The sequence below is a fragment of the Hyperolius riggenbachi genome, chromosome 1 (assembly GCF_040937935.1).
Source record: "Hyperolius riggenbachi isolate aHypRig1 chromosome 1, aHypRig1.pri, whole genome shotgun sequence".
Lineage (NCBI taxonomy): Eukaryota > Metazoa > Chordata > Amphibia > Anura > Hyperoliidae > Hyperolius > Hyperolius riggenbachi.
The window spans coordinates 416422868-416444044 of record NC_090646.1 but is presented as its reverse complement, the minus strand read 5'-3'; the positions used below and the strand labels follow the sequence as shown (position 1 = coordinate 416444044).

General features: G+C 43.9%; 1 protein-coding gene across 1 annotated transcript in view; it reads left to right on the top strand.

Annotated features, from left to right (window-relative positions):
- CEMIP2 (cell migration inducing hyaluronidase 2) overlaps nucleotides 1–17646 on the top strand; it is a 145740-nt gene extending 128094 nt beyond the window's left edge. The window contains exons 21-24 of the mRNA XM_068236357.1: nucleotides 62–163; nucleotides 4112–4260; nucleotides 14570–14676; nucleotides 17416–17646. Coding sequence (XP_068092458.1) covers nucleotides 62–163; nucleotides 4112–4260; nucleotides 14570–14676; nucleotides 17416–17612 — 555 coding nt within the window. The 3' untranslated portion in view covers nucleotides 17613–17646. The remainder of the gene's footprint in view (nucleotides 1–61; nucleotides 164–4111; nucleotides 4261–14569; nucleotides 14677–17415) is intronic.
- Nucleotides 17647–21177: the final 3531 nt, after the last annotated feature.

The following is a 21177-nucleotide window of genomic DNA, read 5'->3' as shown; positions in this document are numbered from 1 at the left end:
AGAAATTTGAGGAAGAGGTTGCTGGTTAATAGTAATTTATTTGTTTGTTTGTTTTTGTCAGGTGGTCTTTACCAGTGATCCTCACAATACCTACCTCCCCGTGGAAATTCAGTCTCTAAGCCAAGAAGAAATACAACAGGGGGCGGTTGAATCGTTCATAGCGGTAAGTTGATGGGTAGGCTAATTAGAAAACCACATTAACAAACAGGATATTACAAAAATTATGGTGATGGAGATTAGAGGCGTTATAGTAGGTTTTAAATGATTTGTATAAATATCTGAAAGGACATCCAAAGTGACAAGTGGCATGATGAGATAGACATGTGTATATACAATGCCAAGCACACAAATTACTATGCTATGTTCTTTTTTTTTTTTTTTCTCTGCCTGAAAGAGTTACAAATCAGGTATGCAAGTGACAGTTTTTGTCTGGGTCGGGACTGGGTCGACTATATCACAACCCTCACTAATAACGAATTACATCCATAAAACAATTTCCTGGCAAAAAATAGCTTCTGAGAGAAGGAAAGAGATAAAAAGGGTCAATAGTTCATAAATTTCAGCTCTGGCATACTTAAATGAATGTGTTATTGAAAAGAGGCCATGAAACAGTAAAAACCTAAAAATATAAAATAAAACCTCGGATGTCCTTTAACTCATAAACATTTAATTTGTGTTGCTGTCACAGCACTCACATTTGCATGCTGGGTATGACAACACTGCTTGTAGGCACCCTCCTTAAAACCAAAGAAAATTAAAGAGAAGGTTTTTCTTTTTTTTTTTTTGTTTATTTCTGAGATGTATTGTATTCTGATCTCAGAACAAAATTTCTCAAAACTCGACTTGACATGGATTGTTTAAAGTGGATTCGAGATAAACTTTTACTCATTGCATAATTGTGTTCCTTACATATAGTTTATAGGGCATTCCTCAAGCCAAATACTTTTTTTTGTTTTTTTTTGTTTTAATACTCTAATTCCCTATAAACTAAACAAGCCTCGCCCACAGCTCATAGTGCCTTGGAACTCCATGTAGCAAGGGCTTATGGGAGTTCAGTCTGGGCAGGAGGAGGAGGAGGAGGTTACTAGCCAGAGATTTCAGAGGCAGAGGGGAGGGTGGAGGGGAGAGGGGAGTGAGCTGAGGGCTGGAGATGCAGTTGCAGCTTGCCTGTGTGTAATGTGACAAACAAAACATGGCCGCTGCCATTGTATCACAGGAATAAATAAACATGAAACTGTTAAAGCTGTTTGCAGCTAGATTTGCTGTGTAAACTATCTTAACTTAAGATAAGATATATAGACAAGTTACTTGTCATAGTTAGTTTTTCATCTCGGATCAACTTTAAAGTAAAGTAGATTTAAAATTAACCTTAACCCTCCTGGCAGTACGCAGTTTCGGTAGCTGCGTCCGCGGGAGGGATTTTTGTAATAAAACTTGTTGTAATAGTTGTAGCTAGCACTAGGCTAGCTACCAGTGTCCCCAACTTCCCCCGCACCTCTCTGATCCCCCTGATCGCTGGCGCTTATATTTACCCAGCCGCGATCCCGCGAGAGCTGCAGCCTCCGCAATCAGCTTCAGTCATCGCTATGGCGACGATCGCACATGGCGTCATCGACGTCATGCGCAGTCCCGATCCTCCCCATAGCGAAGCCTGGAGCTGATTGGGAGGCTGCGCCATCGCAGGATCCCTGGGGGTGCTTATATATCGGGGGCGATCGGAGGGGACTGGAGGGACTTTGGGGACACAGGTAGCTAGCCTAGTGCTAGCTACAACTATTACAACAAGTTTTATTACAAAAATCCCTCCCAGGGCCATGCAATCCTCCACGGCGGCTACCCCAAGTGTAGGTCGGGGTTACCGCTAGAGGAGGGTTAAAGGACATCCGAAGCGAAAACAAAAAACTGAGATAAACAATTGTATCTGTCCTCCTTCTAAAAATGACTTTTAAAGTTTATCCCACAGTTTTATTTTATATTTAAATCAACTTTTTAAGCTTTTACTCTTTCATGGCCTTTTCTCAATGACGCATTAATTGAAGTATGCCAGGGCTAAAATATATGAAATATTGACCTTTTTTATCTCTTTCCTGCTCTTAGAAGCCATTTACTGCCACAAAGTGTTTTATGGCTGCAATTTCTCATCAGTGAGGGTTACGCTAGAGTCCGACCCAGTCCCGACCTGGACAGGAACTGCCACTTACATACCTGATCTTTAACTTTTTCAAGCAGAGAAAGAAAAAAAAAGAACACAGCCTAGTTATTTGTGTACTTGGCACTGTACATACACATGTCTACCTCATCATGTCACATGTCACCTTGTGAGTCCTTTAAGTGAAAATAAATTGATGACCTATGCAATTGTATCCATCCTCCGGCTGCTAATAAATGACTTCTAGATATCCCACAATTTGATGTTTAAATCTTTAAAAAAAAAAACACATCTATTGCTTTGTCTCAGCTCAATGACACAGTCTGTCACATGTCTCACAGAGCTAAAATATATGAACTTTCAGCTTTTTTTTAATCTATGCCCTACTCTCTACCAGGAAATTGTTTATGGTTGTAATTCCTTATCAATTAAGAACATAATAGTCCAACTGGGTCCCGACTGGAGAAAATTTGTCATTTGCATAGCTTAATATTAACCCCCTTGGCATTATGATTCTTTCCAGATTTTAGGGTCTGGAAGCAGTGCAATTATGCATTTGCAATTGCATGCTTTTCGATCCTAAAACCTAGAAAAAAAATCATGCTGCTAGTGAGTTCTGGGATGCAGAACTGCAGTTTTCCCTCCATCCTTCGGGTGGTGCTGTAACTCTATAGTGAGATTGCCGGCTGTTGTCATGACGAAAGACGGCGATCTCACCAGGGGGAAACAGAGCCTCGGAGAAGAGGACGGAGAATGGCGGCTGACATCAGGATCCCCCGGGAGGTGAGTTAAAACGCCCGCTGCGCACATTGCTCTGCATAGACCTCCCAGTGGCTACCAAGAGTTCAGTTTGGGGTTACTGTTCTTGGCTTTTTTTTCCACCCCGAGCTGAACTCGTGATTACTGCTAAGGAGGTTTCCGGCAGAAAATGAAGAAAAAGAACACAGAATATGTATTTGTATGCTTGCTACTGTACATACACATGTCTTTCTTATCATGTTACGTTAATTAATGTTAACTCCGGTATGGTGACTCTCTAAACAGGAGTAATAATAGTTTCTCACTGTGGGAGCTTATTTGAATTTTCCCACCAAATTCCTATTGGTGTTCAGATGGACCAATAGAAACTCATCATGGCACTAATGCAAAATACCTATCCCAGGTTTTCAAAATGCATTTACCTACTTTAAAGTTAATCATGAATATTTATGTATGTCCATGCTGTTATCGGGTTGTTTCTTTAGCAATGTCATTCTTTTTACTGTTCTGACACAAAATGCAATGCATACTGGGACAACATACTGTAGCTAACCTGGCAGTATATATTTGGTTTGTGGGAGGAAAACGGAGTACATAGAAGAAAACAGCAGAACTGTTCTGTGTATGTAATTTTACAGCATGTAAGCATACAGGAATTATAAATAGAGATTGCATGTGCTCATCTTTGCTCCTAAGAGATCTTACTACTGTATTATAGGGAATCCTAATAATATTAAATAGGGAATTTAATTTGTGCCACGAGCTGTATGAATATCTATTCAAAACAGTTGTAGCATGCTGCAGCTAAAAACAGTAGTTATTTGACCATTTTACTTTGTGAAACCCATAGGGAACAAATGTACTCCTGAAAGTGTAAGGACTTAGAATGGCAGAAAATAGAATGTTGAATGAGTAAGTAAAATATTTGCAGACCTGCTTCTAATTCTTGCCTCAGACTGTTTGGCTGTCATTCTGTCCAGTGATTTTTTTTTCTTCATGACTTCACCTACAGAGAGGACATGTAAATGAATATCAGTGCTAAGTTTTCCTGTCTCCCTTGCCCTGGCATATGAAAAGAATCCCCTTATAAGCAATGTCATCATTGGTTTGCGTAAACAGTTTGTGAAGGGAATGGCTGGCATGATGCTGGCAATGCACTGTTACAGTTGGCAATCCGTTAAGTTACTTTTTGTGTACTTTTAGGTTAATGGCACCAAATATCGACTCCAACAAAATGGTTTATTACTTGTGGTCATTGATGCTTGCACTGGAGCTGTAAAAGAGGACCTGTATTTTAAAGTAGAGGATGTTGCACGCCTGGAAAAACATTTAGGAAGCAAAGTTCCTCAAAGGTACATTTTCCCAAATAGATTTAAAGCTGTTTATGCTGTTTTATATCAAACAAAGCAACACATGTTGTGATTAACGTATTAACCCTTTCTGATTTCTTCAGTACACATTGTTTTAAAACAAAAAAAAACAACAACATAAATTCATGGTAACCATAATTAAAGAAAGTGATTTAATTTGTTTCTCCTTGAATTGGGACTTTAAAGATGTCAGCCATAAAACTTAGGAATATTATTCAGACTCTTTCTTTTTACCAAAGCCCTGGCATTAGTTGGGAACATTACTGGAAAGACAAATTACTTCCTGATTGGTGCACCGCCTTGATGGCTACCTGGCTGCCAGGGTGTAGTTTTCAACTCACCGCCGCATCCACCATTTTCATCGCTCCCACCGATCTCGACACAGAATCCCCGCCGTCTCCCGCCGCAGCTCATTTGCTCTGCCTGTCTCTATGACGGCAGAGTTCCTGTGAGCAGGTCAGGAACCGATTTCATTTTCTCCTGGCCCTGTCTTTCTATGTAAGCAACTCCAATTGGCTTACATAGAAAGACAGGGTCAGGAGCCAATGAAAGCGGCTCCGGACCGGCCCACAGGAACTCTGCCGTCATAGAGACGGCAGAGTGGGTGGTCCAGGTTCCTGACGTGTGGCGGTTGTGGGGGGTATGTGCGGCAATTCGTCGGGATTCCGTCGTTTCTGTACCAGCGGTCTCTGGTCGCTAAGGGGACAGAGACCGCTGGTACTTAAGTGGTTAAAGTCTATATTTATTTGAAAATAGTACAAAGAGAAAATGGCAACTGTTGAAACGTGGAAATTGTTTGTTCTTTTAAATAAAACATAGTAGTGAAAAAAAAAAAGGGACAGGAGCATGTTTACCACTATTTGGCAATATGTCTATTTAACATTCTCTAAAGGTGTGGGATCTAAGTAAACTAACTGCTGTAGTTTAGAAAGTGATACGTTTTCAATTTTTTTGCCTGTTGTAGGATATTGCAAAAGGTGGATCAGCGCATCACCAGGCCACCTCCGAATGGCCTCCAATCAGAGGTGCGCTGAGCCCCCCCAGAAACTGCAAACGCACCTTGAACCCAAACAGAAGCTCTGCATATGCACCAAAAGCAAGGCTGTTAAGTGGGAGCAGCTGACCAAAAATGAATTAAATTAGTACATGGCAAGGAAATGAGCAGCACTACTTAAAAACAGATAAGTGCCTACCTGCAAGAGAGTGAAAGCCCAATTTGTGGGGTAAAATACACACCTAGCATACACATGACCTGTCTACCACTGGAGGATGTTGGTTTCCTGTAACAGCTTGCATGCAACTTAAGTACTCCCACTGAAGAAGTCATCCTCGATGGAAGGGGACCTAACACTAACTAAATCCTAACCTGCATAGCCTGGGTGCGCCACCAAGTAAAATTGAAAATTTCGCAAAAGGTGGCTTTAGTTAGTGTTAGGTCCACTCCCATCGAGGATGACTTCTCCACAGTGGGAGGGACTAGTACTTAACAAGTAATTTAATTCATTTTTGGTCAGCTGCTCCCACTTAACAGCCTTGCTTTTGGTGTATATGCAGAGCTTCTGTTTGGGTTCAAGGTGTGTTTGCAGTTCCTGGGGGGGGGGGGGGGGGGGGGCTCAGCGCACCTCTGATTGGAGGCCATTCTGAGGCGGCCTGGTGATGCGCTGATCCACCTTTTGCGCAATTTTCAATATTACTTGGTGGCGCACCCAGGCTATGCATATGCATAGGTTAGGATTTAGTTAGTGTAAAGGTGCATACACACATCACACTATAGTCTTTGGAAAATGAAAGATCACAGACCAATCTTACCACCCTTCATGTAGTATGAGAGCCATACCTTCACAGTCTTTTCTATGGAGCTGAACTCCCCATCAGAAAAAAATCTTTGCAAGATGCTGCACACACAGATGCTGTACAGACACAAAAGATCAGTATCTGCAAAAGATCTGTTCCTGCAAAAGATCCGTTCCTGCAAATTGCATTCATAGTCTATGAGATCTGCAGATCATCATACACAACTTGTTTAACTGACATTCATCTGCAGATCAGACAATCATCTGCAGATCTGAAAATCCATCCTGGTGGATCTGATCTGCAGATGAATGTCAGTTAAACAAGGTGTGTATGATGATCTGCAGATCTTATAGACTATGAATGCAATGCAGGAACGGATCTTTGACAGAAACAGATCTTTTGCAGATACTGATCTTTTGTGTCTGTACAGCATGTTTGTGTGCAGCATCTTGCAAAGATTTTTTCTGATGGGGAGTTCTGCTCCATAGAATAGACTGTGTAGAAATGCTCTCATACTACATGAAGGGTGGTAAGATTGGTCTGTGATCTTTCATTTTCCAAAGACTATAGTCTGATGTGTGCATGCACCTTTAGGTCCCCTCCCATCGAGGATGACTTCTTTGCAGTGGGAGGGACGAGTACTTAACAAGTTGCATGCAAGCTGTTACAGGAAACCATCATCCTCCAGTGGTAGACAGGTTATGTGTATGCTAGGTGTGTATTTTACCCCACAAGTGGGGCTTGCACTCTCTTGTAGGTAGGCACTTATCTGTTTTTAAGTAGCGCTGCTCATTTCCTAGCCATGTTGTAGGATTTCAGCTGCTCAACCGTTCAGGGACTCATTTATCTTTTTTTTAATTTAATAATGTGACATATGTTCAGTGGGTGACAGGTCTGGACTGCCGGAAGGCCAGTTCTTGTTTATTCTGATATAAGCAAAGCCTCCCTGAATGGTACCTACCTACTGTAACGATCGGTGTAACACAGAGAGGATCTGATTACCGGTGATCTGCAATATCACCGAGAATGCAGATATATACCAGATTATTGATGATCTGCAGTATCACCGATAATCAGATATATCTTTAACCTCTGGACACCTGAGTGATAAGAGTGTTTTGGTACAACAGTAATACTTTGAGGATCGCACCTGGAAGACAGGTGCAAGAGCAGATAGGAATACTGCTCGGCAACTGGTTCCTTCCGTAGTCTGGACTCTCCACGGGGAGGAGTCAGACTGAAAGTGGGAAGGACAGAACGTGAGTGACACCAATGGAGAAGTGTCACTGCCAGATCTGCGAGCTATCTCCTACCAGGAGAGATAGTTCTCGAGGTCGGACAAGCCAGGTCGTAAACACACGGACAGATAAAGTACAGAGACAGGAGGCAGGTGCAGAATCCAGAGACTAGCCGAGATTTGGCAACAGAGTATCATAATAATAAAGGTACAAAATCAGACATCAGAAGAATGGTCAGGAAAGCAGAAGGTCATAACAAAAAAATCAACAATGCCTAAGCTAAGGTGTGAGTTCCTTGGTCGTCAACACCTTGGAAACTGATCTAGAATATAATATAGATAATAACAGACTTCCTAGACTAAGGTGTGAGATCCTTGGCCATCAACACCTTGGAAACTGTCTAATAAACACAGATACTGACAAGGTCTGAGTGCTACCACGTAGTGATCGCAACGCCAGACACCAGAGAAATGACCAGCACCCAGTATATATACACCAGCGCTCTCTAGCGCCTTCCCTAAGTGCTGGACCAATGGAAGTTGCTGAAATTGTCAGCTGACCGGCTTGGTCAGCTGACTCCCTTCTGACTGACATAAAGGCCCTGCCTCTCTGCGCGCGCGTGTCCTCCTGAACCAGTGTGGACTATCAGTCCCAGCCACACCAGACATGTGTTGTAATGTGTCAGCCTGGTCGAGCGCGGGGGCAGCCGCACCACCAACCGAGCATGCGGCGGTTTCCCCGCGCTCAGCCACTGTGTCAGTAGTAGGCCTATGCGTACCGACTGCCGCGTTGGACGCGGACTCCGCCGCCCCGACCGCTGGGCATGCGGCGGTTTCTCCGCGTTCCGCCCCGCTAGTGGATGCGTGCCTAAACACTCCAGATGCCATGCTAGACGCGGAATCAGCCGCCTCACTCTGAGTATTTGCGGCGGCTCTTCCGCGTTTTCTCACAGTACCCCCCCCCCCCTTGAGGAGTGGACTCCGGACAGCTCCTACCAGGTTTCTCAGGATACAAAGCGTGGAATTCCTTTCTCAATTTGTCCGCGTGCATGCGACATTCAGGTACCCATGTTCTCTCCTCTATACCATACCCTTTCCAGTGAACCAGATATTGTACTGAGTTCTGTACAATTCATGAGTCTAAAATGTTCTCTACTTCGTACTCAGGTTGGTCATCTACCATCACAGGAGGAGGAGGAGTGGCACCCACATGGACTGCTGGCTTAAGCAGGGACACATGAAAAGATCTAACCCCACGCATGTTGGCAGGAAGATCAATGGCATAAGAAACATTGTTGATCTTCCTGGTAACTGGAAAAGGACCCTCAAACCTGGGACCCAACTTGGGCGAGGGTTGTTTCAGGGCCAAATGACGGGTGGACACCCAGACCAAATCTCCGGGTTGGAACTTCCACTCTAAAGAACGTCTCTTGTCAGCTTGACCTTTCTGACTTTGAAAAGCTTTTTCCAAATTATTCTTTACAATCCCCCAATTATCCTTAAATGATTTTTGCCATGCCTCCAGAGCTGGAAACGGAGTGGAAGCTACTGGCAATGGGGAGAACTTGGACAACTTCCCAGTAACCACCTGAAATGGCAAAAACCCAGAGGAAGAGCTTTTCAAATTATTGTGCGCAAATTCTGCGAATGGCAAGAACATGACCCAATCATTTTGCGCATCCGCAACATAACATCTCACTCGCTCAGTCTGACTATTGGTCTGTGGGTGGTAGCCCGATGAAAATGACAGTTCCATGCCCATTTGACGACAAAATGCCCTCCAAAATCTGGAAATAAATTGGACTCCCCGATCTGACACTATGCTTTCCGGAATACCATGTAGTTGGAAAACGTGGATGATGAAAAGATCGGCCAGTTCCTGGGCCGAGGGGAGTCCTTTCAAGGGCACAAAATGGGCCATTTTACTGAAACGGTCAACTACCACCCAAATGACCGACATGCCCTCAGACTTCGGAAGTTCCCCCACAAAATCCATGGACAAGTGGGTCCACGGTTCACTCGGGGTGGGCAAAGGCTGCAACGTTCCCACAGGTGCCAGGCGGGAGGGTTTACTTTTTGCACATACTGCACACTCTCTTACATACTCCTTGCAGTCTGTTGCCAATGAAGGCCACCAAGCACACCTAGCGACTAGGTCCTGTGTTCTGGAGGCCCCAGGATGTCCAGCATTCTTGTGCGAGTGGAACATCTGCAATATTTGAAGGCGAAAAGGCAGTGGCACAAACATAACCCCCTGAGGCTTTCCCTCAGGAACATCCTGTTGGAAAGGGCTTAAAGTTTCCCTCCAATCTTTCCAACTTTCCGTGGAATAATAGTCTCTGGATCTGAGGGCTGTGTTGTCTGGCTCAAAGCATCTGGACAGGGCGTCTGCCTTAACGTTTTTACTACCAGGAGTGTACGTAATTATAAACCTAAATCTCGAGAAAAACAATGACCATCGAGCCTGATGGGGGCTCAATCTCTTAGCCCCCTCAATGTATTCCAAATTTTTGTGATCTGTGTAAACCGTAATAGTATGTTCTGCCCCTTCTAGCCAATGACGCCACTCTTCAAAGGCCAAATTAATGGCTAGAAGTTCCCTGTTACCTATATCGTAGTTTTTCTCTGCTGGTGAAAACCTAGGAGAGAAATAGGCGCACGGGTGCAATCTGCCCTGTAACCCAGAGCGCTGAGACAGCACAGCCCCTACTCCAACCTCTGAGGCGTCTACCTCAACAATGAAGGGAAAAGAGGTGTCTACGTGTCTCAGAATGGGTGCAGAGCAAAACAACTCTTTCAAAGTGGAGAAAGTAACTCGAGCCTCAGGGGACCAGTGGTTAGTATCTGCCCCTTTTTTAGTTAGACTGGTAAGGGGTGCTATGACTGTGGAGTACCCCTTTATGAACCTTCTATAGTAATTAGCAAATCCCAAAAATCTCTGAAGGGACTTCAGGCCCACTGGCTGGGGCCACTCCAACACAGCAGAGACCTTAGCAGGGTCCATAGAAAGACCCGAGGTGGAAATTATGTACTCCAAAAAGGTGACAGAAGTTTTCTCAAAAATGCATTTCTCCAGTTTGGCGTAAAGCATGTTCAGTCTTAGTTTGTTCAGCACAAACTTGACGTGAGTTCTGTGCTCGGAGAGGTTGTCTGAGAAAATAAGTATATCATCTAGATATACTAGAACAAATTTACCCAACACCTCCCTGAATACCTCATTGATTAGTTCTTGGAAGATGGCCGGTGCGTTACACAACCCGAAGGGCATCACCAGATACTCGTAATGCCCGTCGGGTGTGTTAAAGGCCATCTTCCATTCATCGCCCTTTCTAATTCGCACCAGGTTGTATGCACCCTGTAAATCCAATTTCGAGAAGATCTCAGCGTTTGTGACCTGCGTGAATAAATTGTCTATCAAGGGTAATGGATAGCGATTTTTTACTGTAATCTTATTCAGACCCCGGTAATCAATGCATGGCCGAAGGCCTCCATCTTTTTTCTTAACAAAAAAGAAACCTGCTCCGGCAGGTGACCGGGAAGGGCGAATGAATCCTTTGGCTAAGTTTTCACGGATGTACTCTTGCATGGCCACCTTTTCTGGCCCAGACAAATTGTAGAGATGACCTCAGGGGGCATACAACCTGAACGGAGATCAATGGGGCAATCGAAAGGGCGATGTGGAGGTAACTTATCAGCAGCTTTGGGACAAAATACATCCGAAAACTCGGAATATTGTTCTGGTACTCCTTCCACCCGAATCCCGGTCTGACCCAAGGTCACCTTCACTAAACAATGCTGGAAACAATGGGCTGGCCAGTTTGTTAGCTGACCCGTGGCCCAATTAAACTGAGGGGAGTGAAGGTGTAGCCATGGCATGCCAAGGATCACTGTGGAGGTAGACATGTGTAATACAAAAAACTGTAATTTTTCCCTATGCAGTACCCCTATAGTGACTTCCACCTCTGGTGTCTGAGACAGAGGATGGTTACGTTGCAGGGGGGAGTCATCCACTGCCGTAACCTGGATGGGTGGTTTTACAGGGGTAAGCGGGATACCCAATCTATTAGCAAATTCGTAATGAAATTAGCTGCTGAGCCGGAATCTACGAAAGCCTCAGAGACTTCAGATTTTTTCTCCCATGTAATCGTACAAAAAAGAAGTAACCGTTTATCTTCTAGGGGTGAGAGTCGTACGCCTAGGGTATTACCCCCAACTACTCCTAGGCAGTAGCGTTTCCTGACTTTTTAGGGCAATTCCGCACTCTATGACCCCCCTCTGCACAATAAAGACACAACTGTTCCGAAATCCTGCATCTCCGCTACACTTGAGACAATCTGGACCGGCCAATCTGCATTGGCTCGGATGGAGGTGAGGCGGGAGGAGATGGAGTCACAGGAGGCGCAGCGTAGGACACCATTTTAATGTTGTTTCTACCCCGGGTCTGCTTTTGATATCGTGCGATCAATCCTAATGGCCGATGAAATGGCCTCATCGATGGTTCTAGGTTCGGGCTGACTTAACATAAGATCTGAGACCTCATCTGATAACCCTGATAAAAAACAATCTAAAAGGGCATAGGTGTCCCACGTGGCTGAAACTGACCACCTCCTAAATTCCGCAGCATAATCCTCGACCGGACTCTTGCCTTGACGTAACATCTTGAGCTTCCGCTCAGAAGTCGAGGCAATGTCTGGATCGTCATGAATTATCGCCATGGCTTTAAAAAATTCATCTATCGAGGTTAAAGCTAAATCTCTGGCGGGCAGACTGTATGCCCAAGTTTGGGAATCGCCTGATAACAAGGTCTTAATAAATGTGACCCTTTGGGCCATAGTTCCTGAAGATCTAGGTCTCAACTCAAAGTATGATAACACTCTACTTCTGAAATTTCGAAAGTCAGATCTGTGACCAGAAAATTTCTCAGGTACAGGCATACGTATGTCTGTGCTAGGAGGGGATCGCACCTCATTCACAGCCGTCTGGAGGGTTTGTAAAGAACCGGACAAGGCGTCAATCATCGTCTTGTGACTACCCAGCACTTGGTTGATGTTATCCACCGAAGTGGCAAGTGTGCCCAGACGGTCAGTGTGTGCGTCCATTTGTTTTTTGGGCCTGGCGTACTGTAACGATCGGTGTAACACAGAGAGGATCTAAATACCGGTGATCTGCAGTATCACCGAAAATGCAGATATATACCAGATTATTGATGATCTGCAGTATCACCGATAATCAGATATATCGCTAACCTCTGGACACCTGAGTGATAAGAGTGTTTTGGTACAACAGTAATACTTTGAGGATCGCACCTGGAAGACAGGTGCAAGAGCAGATAGGAATACTGCTCGGCAACTGGTTCCTTCCGTAAGTCTGGACTCTCCACGGGGAGGAGTCAGACTGAAAGTGGGAAGGACAGAACGTGAGTGACACCAATGGAGTAGTGTCACTGACAGATCTGCGAGCTATCTCCTGACAGGAGACATAGTTCTCGATGTCGGACAAGCCAGGTCGTAAACACACGGACAGATAAAGTACAGAGACAGGAGGCAGGTGCAGAATCCAGAGACTAGCCGAGATTTGGCAACAGAGTATCAGAATGATAAAGGTACAAAATCAGAGATCAGAAGAATGGTCAGGAAATCAGAAGGTCATAACAAATAATCAACAATGCCTAAGCTAAGGTGTGAGTTCCTTGGTCGTCAACACCTTGGTAACTGATCTAGAATATAATATAGATAATAACAGACTTCCTAGACTAAGGTGTGAGATCCTTGGCCATCAACACCTTGGAAACTGTCTAATAAACACAGATACTGACAAGGTCTGAGTGCCACCACGTAGTGATCGCAACGCCAGACACCAGAGAAATGACCAGCACCCAGTATATATACACCAGCGCTCTCTAGTGCCTCCCCTAAGTGCTGGACCAATGGAAGTTGCTGAAATTGTCAGCTGACCGGCTTGGTCAGCTGACTCCCTTCTGACTGACATAAAGGCCCTGCCTCTCTGTGCGCGCGAGCGTCCTCCTGAACCAGTGTGGACTATCAGTCCCAGCCACACCAGACATGTGATCTCAAAGATCTCACCAGCACACCTCGAATTAAAGCACACCTTTTATTGTGCCAGTATCCACAAAATTAGGAATTTTGTGGATACTGGCACAATAAAAGGTGTGCTTTAATTCGAGGTGTGCTGGTGAGATCTTTGAGATTGGATTTCGAGTGTGGCACTGCCTATGCCACCTCACCAAGCACCCTGAGAAACGGATGGTGTGCCTGGCTCACTCTGGAAACACCAGACATGTGTTGTAATGTGTCAGCCTGTTCGAGCGCGGGGGCAGCCGCACCGCCAACCGAGCATGCAGCGGTTTCCCCGCGCTCAGCCACTGTGTCAGTAGTAGGCGTATGCGTACCGACTGCCGCGTCGGACGCGGACTCCGCCGCCCTGACCGCTGGGCATGCGGCGGTTTCTCCGCGTTCCGCCCCGCTAGTGGATGCATGCCTAAACACTCCAGATGCCATGCTAGACGCGGAATCAGCCGCCTCACTCTGAGTATTTGCGGCGGCTCTTCCGCGTTTTCTCACACCTACACTTGCTGTGTGCCCTAATAAATGGACTTTTGCACAGATATTGGTCTTTGAACTGTTGGCTGGTAAAAAGCTGGATGTTGCTTCTTTTCTTTAGCTTAAAAGACACAACAGCCTTGAAGAATTTGTTTTGTTTAGACGCCATTGAAACATAAGACAGTTTTCCAGTTTGCGCTAGTCAATCTTAAAGGGACTCCGAGCTCTGAATAAAAACAAAATTGGTACTCACCTGGGGCTTTCTGCAGCAGACCGCAGCTCGGGAGGTCCCACGGCGTCCATCCTGCTCTTCTCCCAGGGCCTGGCCAGAAATGACTTGGAGTCCCTTTAAATGGATCTTTTAAAAAGATAAAATTGAATACAATCAGTGTGTGATGCCCCACTTTTAAATTGCAATATTTGAAATGCATGAGTTGCCAGTTGGGGCTTTCACAGCACGATCAATCCATTACTATCTCTCTTACAAAACATCACTGCAACCCACTCCTCAAGCAGGTACATACTGTAATAATGTACGTTATAGATTTAAATGGCCACAAGCGGTGACAGATTTGATTTGTGAAATCTCCAACTAGAAGGTCCTAAACATTACCACTTATAAAGAGCAGAAAGCACCAAATTGTTATCAACAAGCTTTGTTTTACTTTAGTTAGTTATGACATTTTCCACTGTTTCCTAGGTCCATTGTAGTTTTGGCATCACGGGGAACCATTGCAGATTTTGGTAATCTTGCACAGCAACTGCATATTCTGGGGACAGCCAAACCACCACTCCTTAAGAAAAAAGGTAAGTTTTGTCTGCATCTCCTTTTCTTTAAAGCAAAAAGTGCAAGGTTTATGCTAATTAGTGATATGTCAATGCAGACTTCCACCCCTTCTCTATCAGACAATAATAAGTGGCTTTTAGAAGCAGAACTTCTTAATACTGACGTAGGGGTGGGGCCAGCACTGAATCCCATATAAATTCCACAGTGCTTGCATAGAAGTCTGAGAGGGGATGTGTTCTAGGCTGCAAAGGAGCTAGACCTTACCTTGCTGGGGGAATGTTAAACAAGTCACATGACTCCATATCCATAGAACAGAACAGGCTGCTCAGTCAGGACTCAGTATAGCTTTTAATCCTTAGTGATCATTAATAGTGACAATCCTATCAAGTGTGTACATTTAGAAGAACCGTTTTATTGTTATCCTTTGGTGTTCAATCACAATTGAATTATTTTTATTAATTTATAAAAAATCATTAGACATACTGTTTTTGGCATTTGTGTTCTCAATGAGTGTCTTATTAATTATTGTGTGGACAATGGACAACTAAGATCTAAGACAACATATCTATGAAGAGGATTTATAAAACTGTATGTACTGTAACTATGTCTTGTGGCATTTTTTACTTACTTTCTATTTTTTTTTAAAGGATACCTGAGCCAAAGTTGTCTGCTAAAATAGAGGCTACTGAAATAACAAAACTGCGCCTATCTGACTGGCTTAAAATAAGACAACTATACCATTTTTTGTTGTCTTTGGCCAAGCCGGGTACCTCCCTTCGCCCTACTCAATTTGAAAGCATATGCCTCAATGATCCCATGCGAAAGGCAATACTCTCATTTCTCTACTCCACCTTTAACCCCCCCCCCCCACCCAACTTTACGCACACCTACCAAAAACAATGGGAACTTGACATGCATTCCCAACTCACTAGCGAGGACTGGGCGCAATGTTTTGAAACCCTATCTAAAGGTAGCCTACAAACGACAAATATGGAAGTCTCCATACGTCTTCTCCATCGCACCTACCTTGTCCCTCATAAACTTCATACTATAGACCATAAGATAAACCCACTATGTTTTAGAGGTTGCAACATCCCTGGTACTATGTACCATACTTGGTTTTCATGTCCAAGGGTCGCCTGCTTTTGGGGCAGAATCCGACTCCTGATAAACAAATTAATCCCTACTCATATTGCCCTCGACCCTAAAATCTTCTTATTAGGATATAAACCAACCTCCATACTCCATGCACAGCATAAGCTAATACAATTTATAATCTCTGCAGGGAAAGTTCACATTGCAGCTAACTGGAACACGCCAAACTTATCTTACCTTCAAGTGATTGACAGGATAAATTCCACAATGACCTGAACGTATAAACGCTATAATCAATGATCGCCTGCCACATTTCCAGAAGGTGTGGGACCCTTGGACATCCAGCCAACTTTCGAGAGGTGCTCAACTCCAACTAGGCCTAGATCATCTTGCATAAATGCTACTTAGCCATCTAGTCTATATACTATGTTTTCCTCCTTTTTAGCTTTATTCCTACAATAATTATATTACTATTTCTAAAAGGCTGTACTTATACAATGTTCCTGCCCTCAATATACCTAAGCCTGCTATTCTGTAAGTAAGGTTTCTGTTATTCCCGAAATATTATTGTATTTTTGTTCTTTTGAACGTGATTGCTGTTTTATACTTTGTAGCCAACTTTATGGTTTCTGCAACCCATGTTGGGGTACTTGCAGAATTGTTGTTTGTTATACTTGATAAATTGGCACACTTGTGCCTAATAAAAGTTTTTGAAACTAAAATAGAGGCTACTGTTAATTGTGGGCATGAGTGCTGAGGCCTACTGCTCCTCCCGATCACTCCTGACCCTCAGCACTCATGCCCACACATTACAGTTGCCTCCATGTTAACTGACCACTTTGGCTCGGTACCTTTTAATATTTCTTTAACACAGAAAGCTGGGCAACCATTTTTGTATTTCCACTGACCTACTTTACCTGGTATTACCTGCCTCTCACAGGACGCCCCCCCCCCCCCCCCCAAAGAAATCCAACAAGATCTCATCAGAGGATCTGATTGAAGCTTAGAGATATGCTTCACTTCATGTTCGAGCGTGGCAGTACTGGGCTCCGGCTTACTGTGCAGGCACAGCCGTATTCACACAGGCAGAGTACTGCCCCGCTCGTGCATGAAGAGGAGCGCTACTTGGATTTTCAATCCAACAAGCTCTTGTCGGATTTCATTGGTGGGTCCGCAAGTGGCAATGGCGGTCCAGACGATGGCTTGGGAAGCCACTGCTGGATCCAGAGGCTTCCCTCTTCTTAGGTAAGTATGTTTGTTTGTTTTTTTTTACCCAAATTTCACCTCGGTTACAATTTTAAAATAAACATCACTTCCCCAGACATGGCAAAATAAGCTTAGGTTAGTGATAGTGCATAGCTGAAATTCCTATACCCAAACACTTGCATAGATAGAGGGGTTTCCTATATGTGCAATTAGCGTTTTTATATGAAGGAAAACTGTCTCAGAAGCTGGATCACTGCTGTTTCTTGGCTCTTTCCACAGGACAGATTTAGGAAGTTAAGGTGTCTAGGAAGCAATAAAGTGTTTGAATGTAGAAATGGTAGCTGTGTAAACAGGAGTCTGTCATGTTAATGATCATTACGTATTTTACCACACGTTGGAGAGCTTAAAATGCCCTTGCAGTAGCTGAATAACATGTTTTTCTTTGTTTTGTGTTGCAGGTTGCATTGCCTTCTTAGGATTCAGTGGAAAGCTTAAACCATCCTGGACAAGACTGTTTATGAGTCCTGAAAAACAGGGCTTGGGACTGTTAGACGCATATATTCCTGTACAGCAGGAATCCTACGAGTGCCGAAGAATCAGCTCCAGTAAAAGAAAAGATATCGAACTCTTGAAGAAAGCTTTAAAAACACATTAGATTAATATATGCCTGCAGGGGCGGAAATCGAAAATGTGAACTAACTTATTTAATTTATGGCAATTACACTGTTATCCTGCATAAATCAAATGACTGTTTTATTACAGAGGAAGACCTAAAATCTATGCCCTGATGCCAATGCACCTTTTAGTTGTATATAATCATGAATGAGTTTTTTATGACTATTTTGTAAAGCTCGGTTTGTTGTCGGGATGTTGTGATTTTTGGTGGCTTTGTATGTGCTGTAAACTGTATTTTTTATACTTTTATATCACTGATATTTTATGGTGTTTATTTTATGGATCTGACTGGAATCGTGTTCGTGTTTCTTTGCACTGTGTTTACATGAAAGATGTTTTCATTAAAATCTTTCTGCAAGTTACAGAATGTTCATTGGTAAAAGCTACAACTTGGGGTCTCTTTTAAAATAGAATATTGACTTATCTCTTGCTCCTAAATACAGTGAAGTTCTCAAACTAGCCTTCCCCTAAATTGTTGGGGCTTTTGGGAGGACTGTGAGCATTCACTTACCTGTGGGAGTCTGCTCCATAGCCGCCCGTCTATATGGAAGCCTCCATCTTCTCTGTCCCTGTACGGTAGCTTGCAGCATACACAGTGATGTTGCTCATCCCTGATCACCGCAGTGTATGCTGGGAGATGTAGTTCATTGATGTGATTACATCTCCCAGCCTTTAGACCACCTCTCAAGCTTTGCTTATACTTTTCTTATAATGCTTTGCTCATCTAGTTGTGTTAAGGGTATGGTAGGCATGGCTTGTGCTATAGACACCACATGAGTACAGTGGACAAGCTATGTTGTGCTGCAAGACTATGGTGGGTCCAGACTGACTGTAGAGGGAGGAGGAAGCTGCTGATGTGCTGCACCTGGCCATTGCCTACCTCTTTCAGATTTGTGCAGAGCAGCCCTGTTGTATGAGTTGCTGGTATTAATGATTTAGCATAGGGTGAGCTGTACAGTGAAAGCAAGTGTGTGTGACTTTGTTTGTACGTGACTCTGTGTGTGTAACTGTTTGTGAGTGAATGGTGTGTGTGTGTTACTGTGACTTTGTGCTCCAGTTTTTTCAAGCATATCCCTTTCTGAAAGTTTTCCACTATACCTAGATCCGCTACTGCAGTGCCACCTTGGGGGTTTCTGGAGATTTGGATTGAGGGGGGGGGGGGGGGGGGGTAGAGCTGTCACTAGTTGGTGTTTAGCACTAGACAAAGTAATTTTACCTCGGGATCACTTTAACCACTTAACGACCGCCTAACGCCGATAGGCGTCGGCGGGTCGTTAGTGGTATAGCATTTCCATGCCAGTTCACGGAGGCTGTCTCCGTGAACAGCCGGAGAGCCGCCGATCGCGGCTCGCCGGCGAAATGTAAACACGCGGGGAAAAAAATCCCCGCTGTTTACATCATACGGTGCTGCTGCGCAGCAGCGGCGTGACGTAGACCGGCGATCCCCCGCCTCTGATTGACCGGGGATCGCTGGCATATGATAGGCTAAAGCCTATCCTAGGATGCGCAGGACAGACTTCCGTCCTGCGCATTACAGATGTAGAGGCAGACGGAGGTAAAGAGAGGGAGGGCGGAAATGGCTGCGGAGGGGGGCTTTGAGGAGCCCCTCCCGCTACTCCGTAATAGCCGGCGGTGATCAGACCCCCCCAGCAGGACATCCCCCTAGTGGGGAAAAAAGGGGGGAAGTCTGATCGCCTGGCCACATTCCTGATCGGTGCTGCGGGCTGTAGAGCCCACGCAGCACCGATCATTAGAAAACCCCCTGGTCCTTAAGTGGTTAACCCTTTAGCAGGCAATTTATTTAGAAGCTTGCAAGTACTCCAGGCCAATTTATTTTAACAACTTTTATTTATTTCTTCTTTGTTATGTTTTCTTGCTTCTAATTAGTACTGCTGTAATGTGTATTTATGGCCACTTGTCACTAGGGGTCAGTGTGAGACAATAAAAGCAGGCTTCAGCTTTCAGTTTCTATATTTTATGCTAGCAGAGAGAGATCAAAGCATTTCAAGAAATTACAGCACAACGAGGTCTGCCAACTAAGGTCAAATGCAGTGCCCTTACCTCAAAAAAGTAACTTTATCGAAGCTGCTAATGTATTTGGATTCTGGATCTTTCTTTTTTTAATCTATTTTCTCCACTGAACATAATGTATATACATACATTTGCTTTGTTTATGGGAGAGAAAGTTTGTCAGATGTACTCACTTTCTGCATTGTCGATTCTCCTACCAGTCTGAAAATAAATGCTCAGAAAATGAGCGTCAGATGCAGGGAATGTCCTTTTCAGTATTTTAGAAAGAAATATGGCTGCTCTCATGACACAGAGACAATACATTCTGCAGTATTAGCCAGTAAGGTGATGTAGCACTGTGCGTTAGGGCCCATTCACACATGAGCGATTAATAGGTGATTCCCACTAATCGCTAATGCTATTTTACCCTATAGCAGTGCTCTCACTGCCGCGATTGTTGCTGATCGTCGGCGTTTTGCGATTAGCGCCAATTGCAAAACGCGTTACGTCTAGCATTTTTGCTGTGATTCTGGAGTGATCGTGGTACAGTGCTTTATGAAGTGCTGACCACGATCGCTCTAAATTGCGGAAGTGTCCAGTGATTTTACCATGCTAATCACAGTAAAATCACTTGAGCCAAACGCTACTGCTGTACGCTAGCATTTTGCGCTTTTAGATGTGAATGGGGCCTTAGTGAAGCAACATAATTCAGGTATATAGTGCATGACAGAGATTATTATTATTTAGTATTTATATAGCGCCGACATCTTTTTTTTTTTTTTGTCTTGTCACTAACTGTCCCTCAGAGGGGCTCGCAATCTAAGCGCTAACCACAGAGATGAGATGAAGTGAAGAAAAGTTTAGTTCAGGTTTGCTTTAAAGATCTTTTAGCAATTCTAACATTTCTACAAGTAAACTGATCCTGTAGTGCCGGCGAAAGTGTTACGTGGATGATCTGTGAATATTCCAGTCTACTCGTTTTCACACAGCCTGTTCTCTGAGAAAAACACCCCGGGGAGCACGTAAAGCTCCAGCCCTCCTTACGTAACATCTGCCATGGATGCACACTCTGGGCATATGGAGCTCATTCAGTTGTGTGAGATCTAGACTCATGTTTCAGCAGCACTTCACAGTAGTTGATGTGTAATCTCTTCAAACCTTGACACCATATTAATCTATCGCTCTTAAATGCAAGCACATGTGGAGGATTTGTTTCCAGTGCATGAATGCGTTAAGAAATGTCATCAATTACATTATGAATGACAAAATAATGAGTGAGGAAATGACTACGTAATGAATGAAATGTTATGGATTCTCCTATATTTGCACCCAGTAAGCATGTTTTACACTTTGCTGCAGCATGCTTTAGACCTAGTTCACACTACAAATCGCAAACACAATTTGCTTTAAAAGACATTTAAATCTGGGTCAAAGTGCTTTTAAAGTATTTTGCGATTTTAAAGTGCAATTGACCAGAAAATGGTGCAAGATTTGCGATTGGAAAGAAAGCTCACTGCTCGTGTGAAAACACTCAC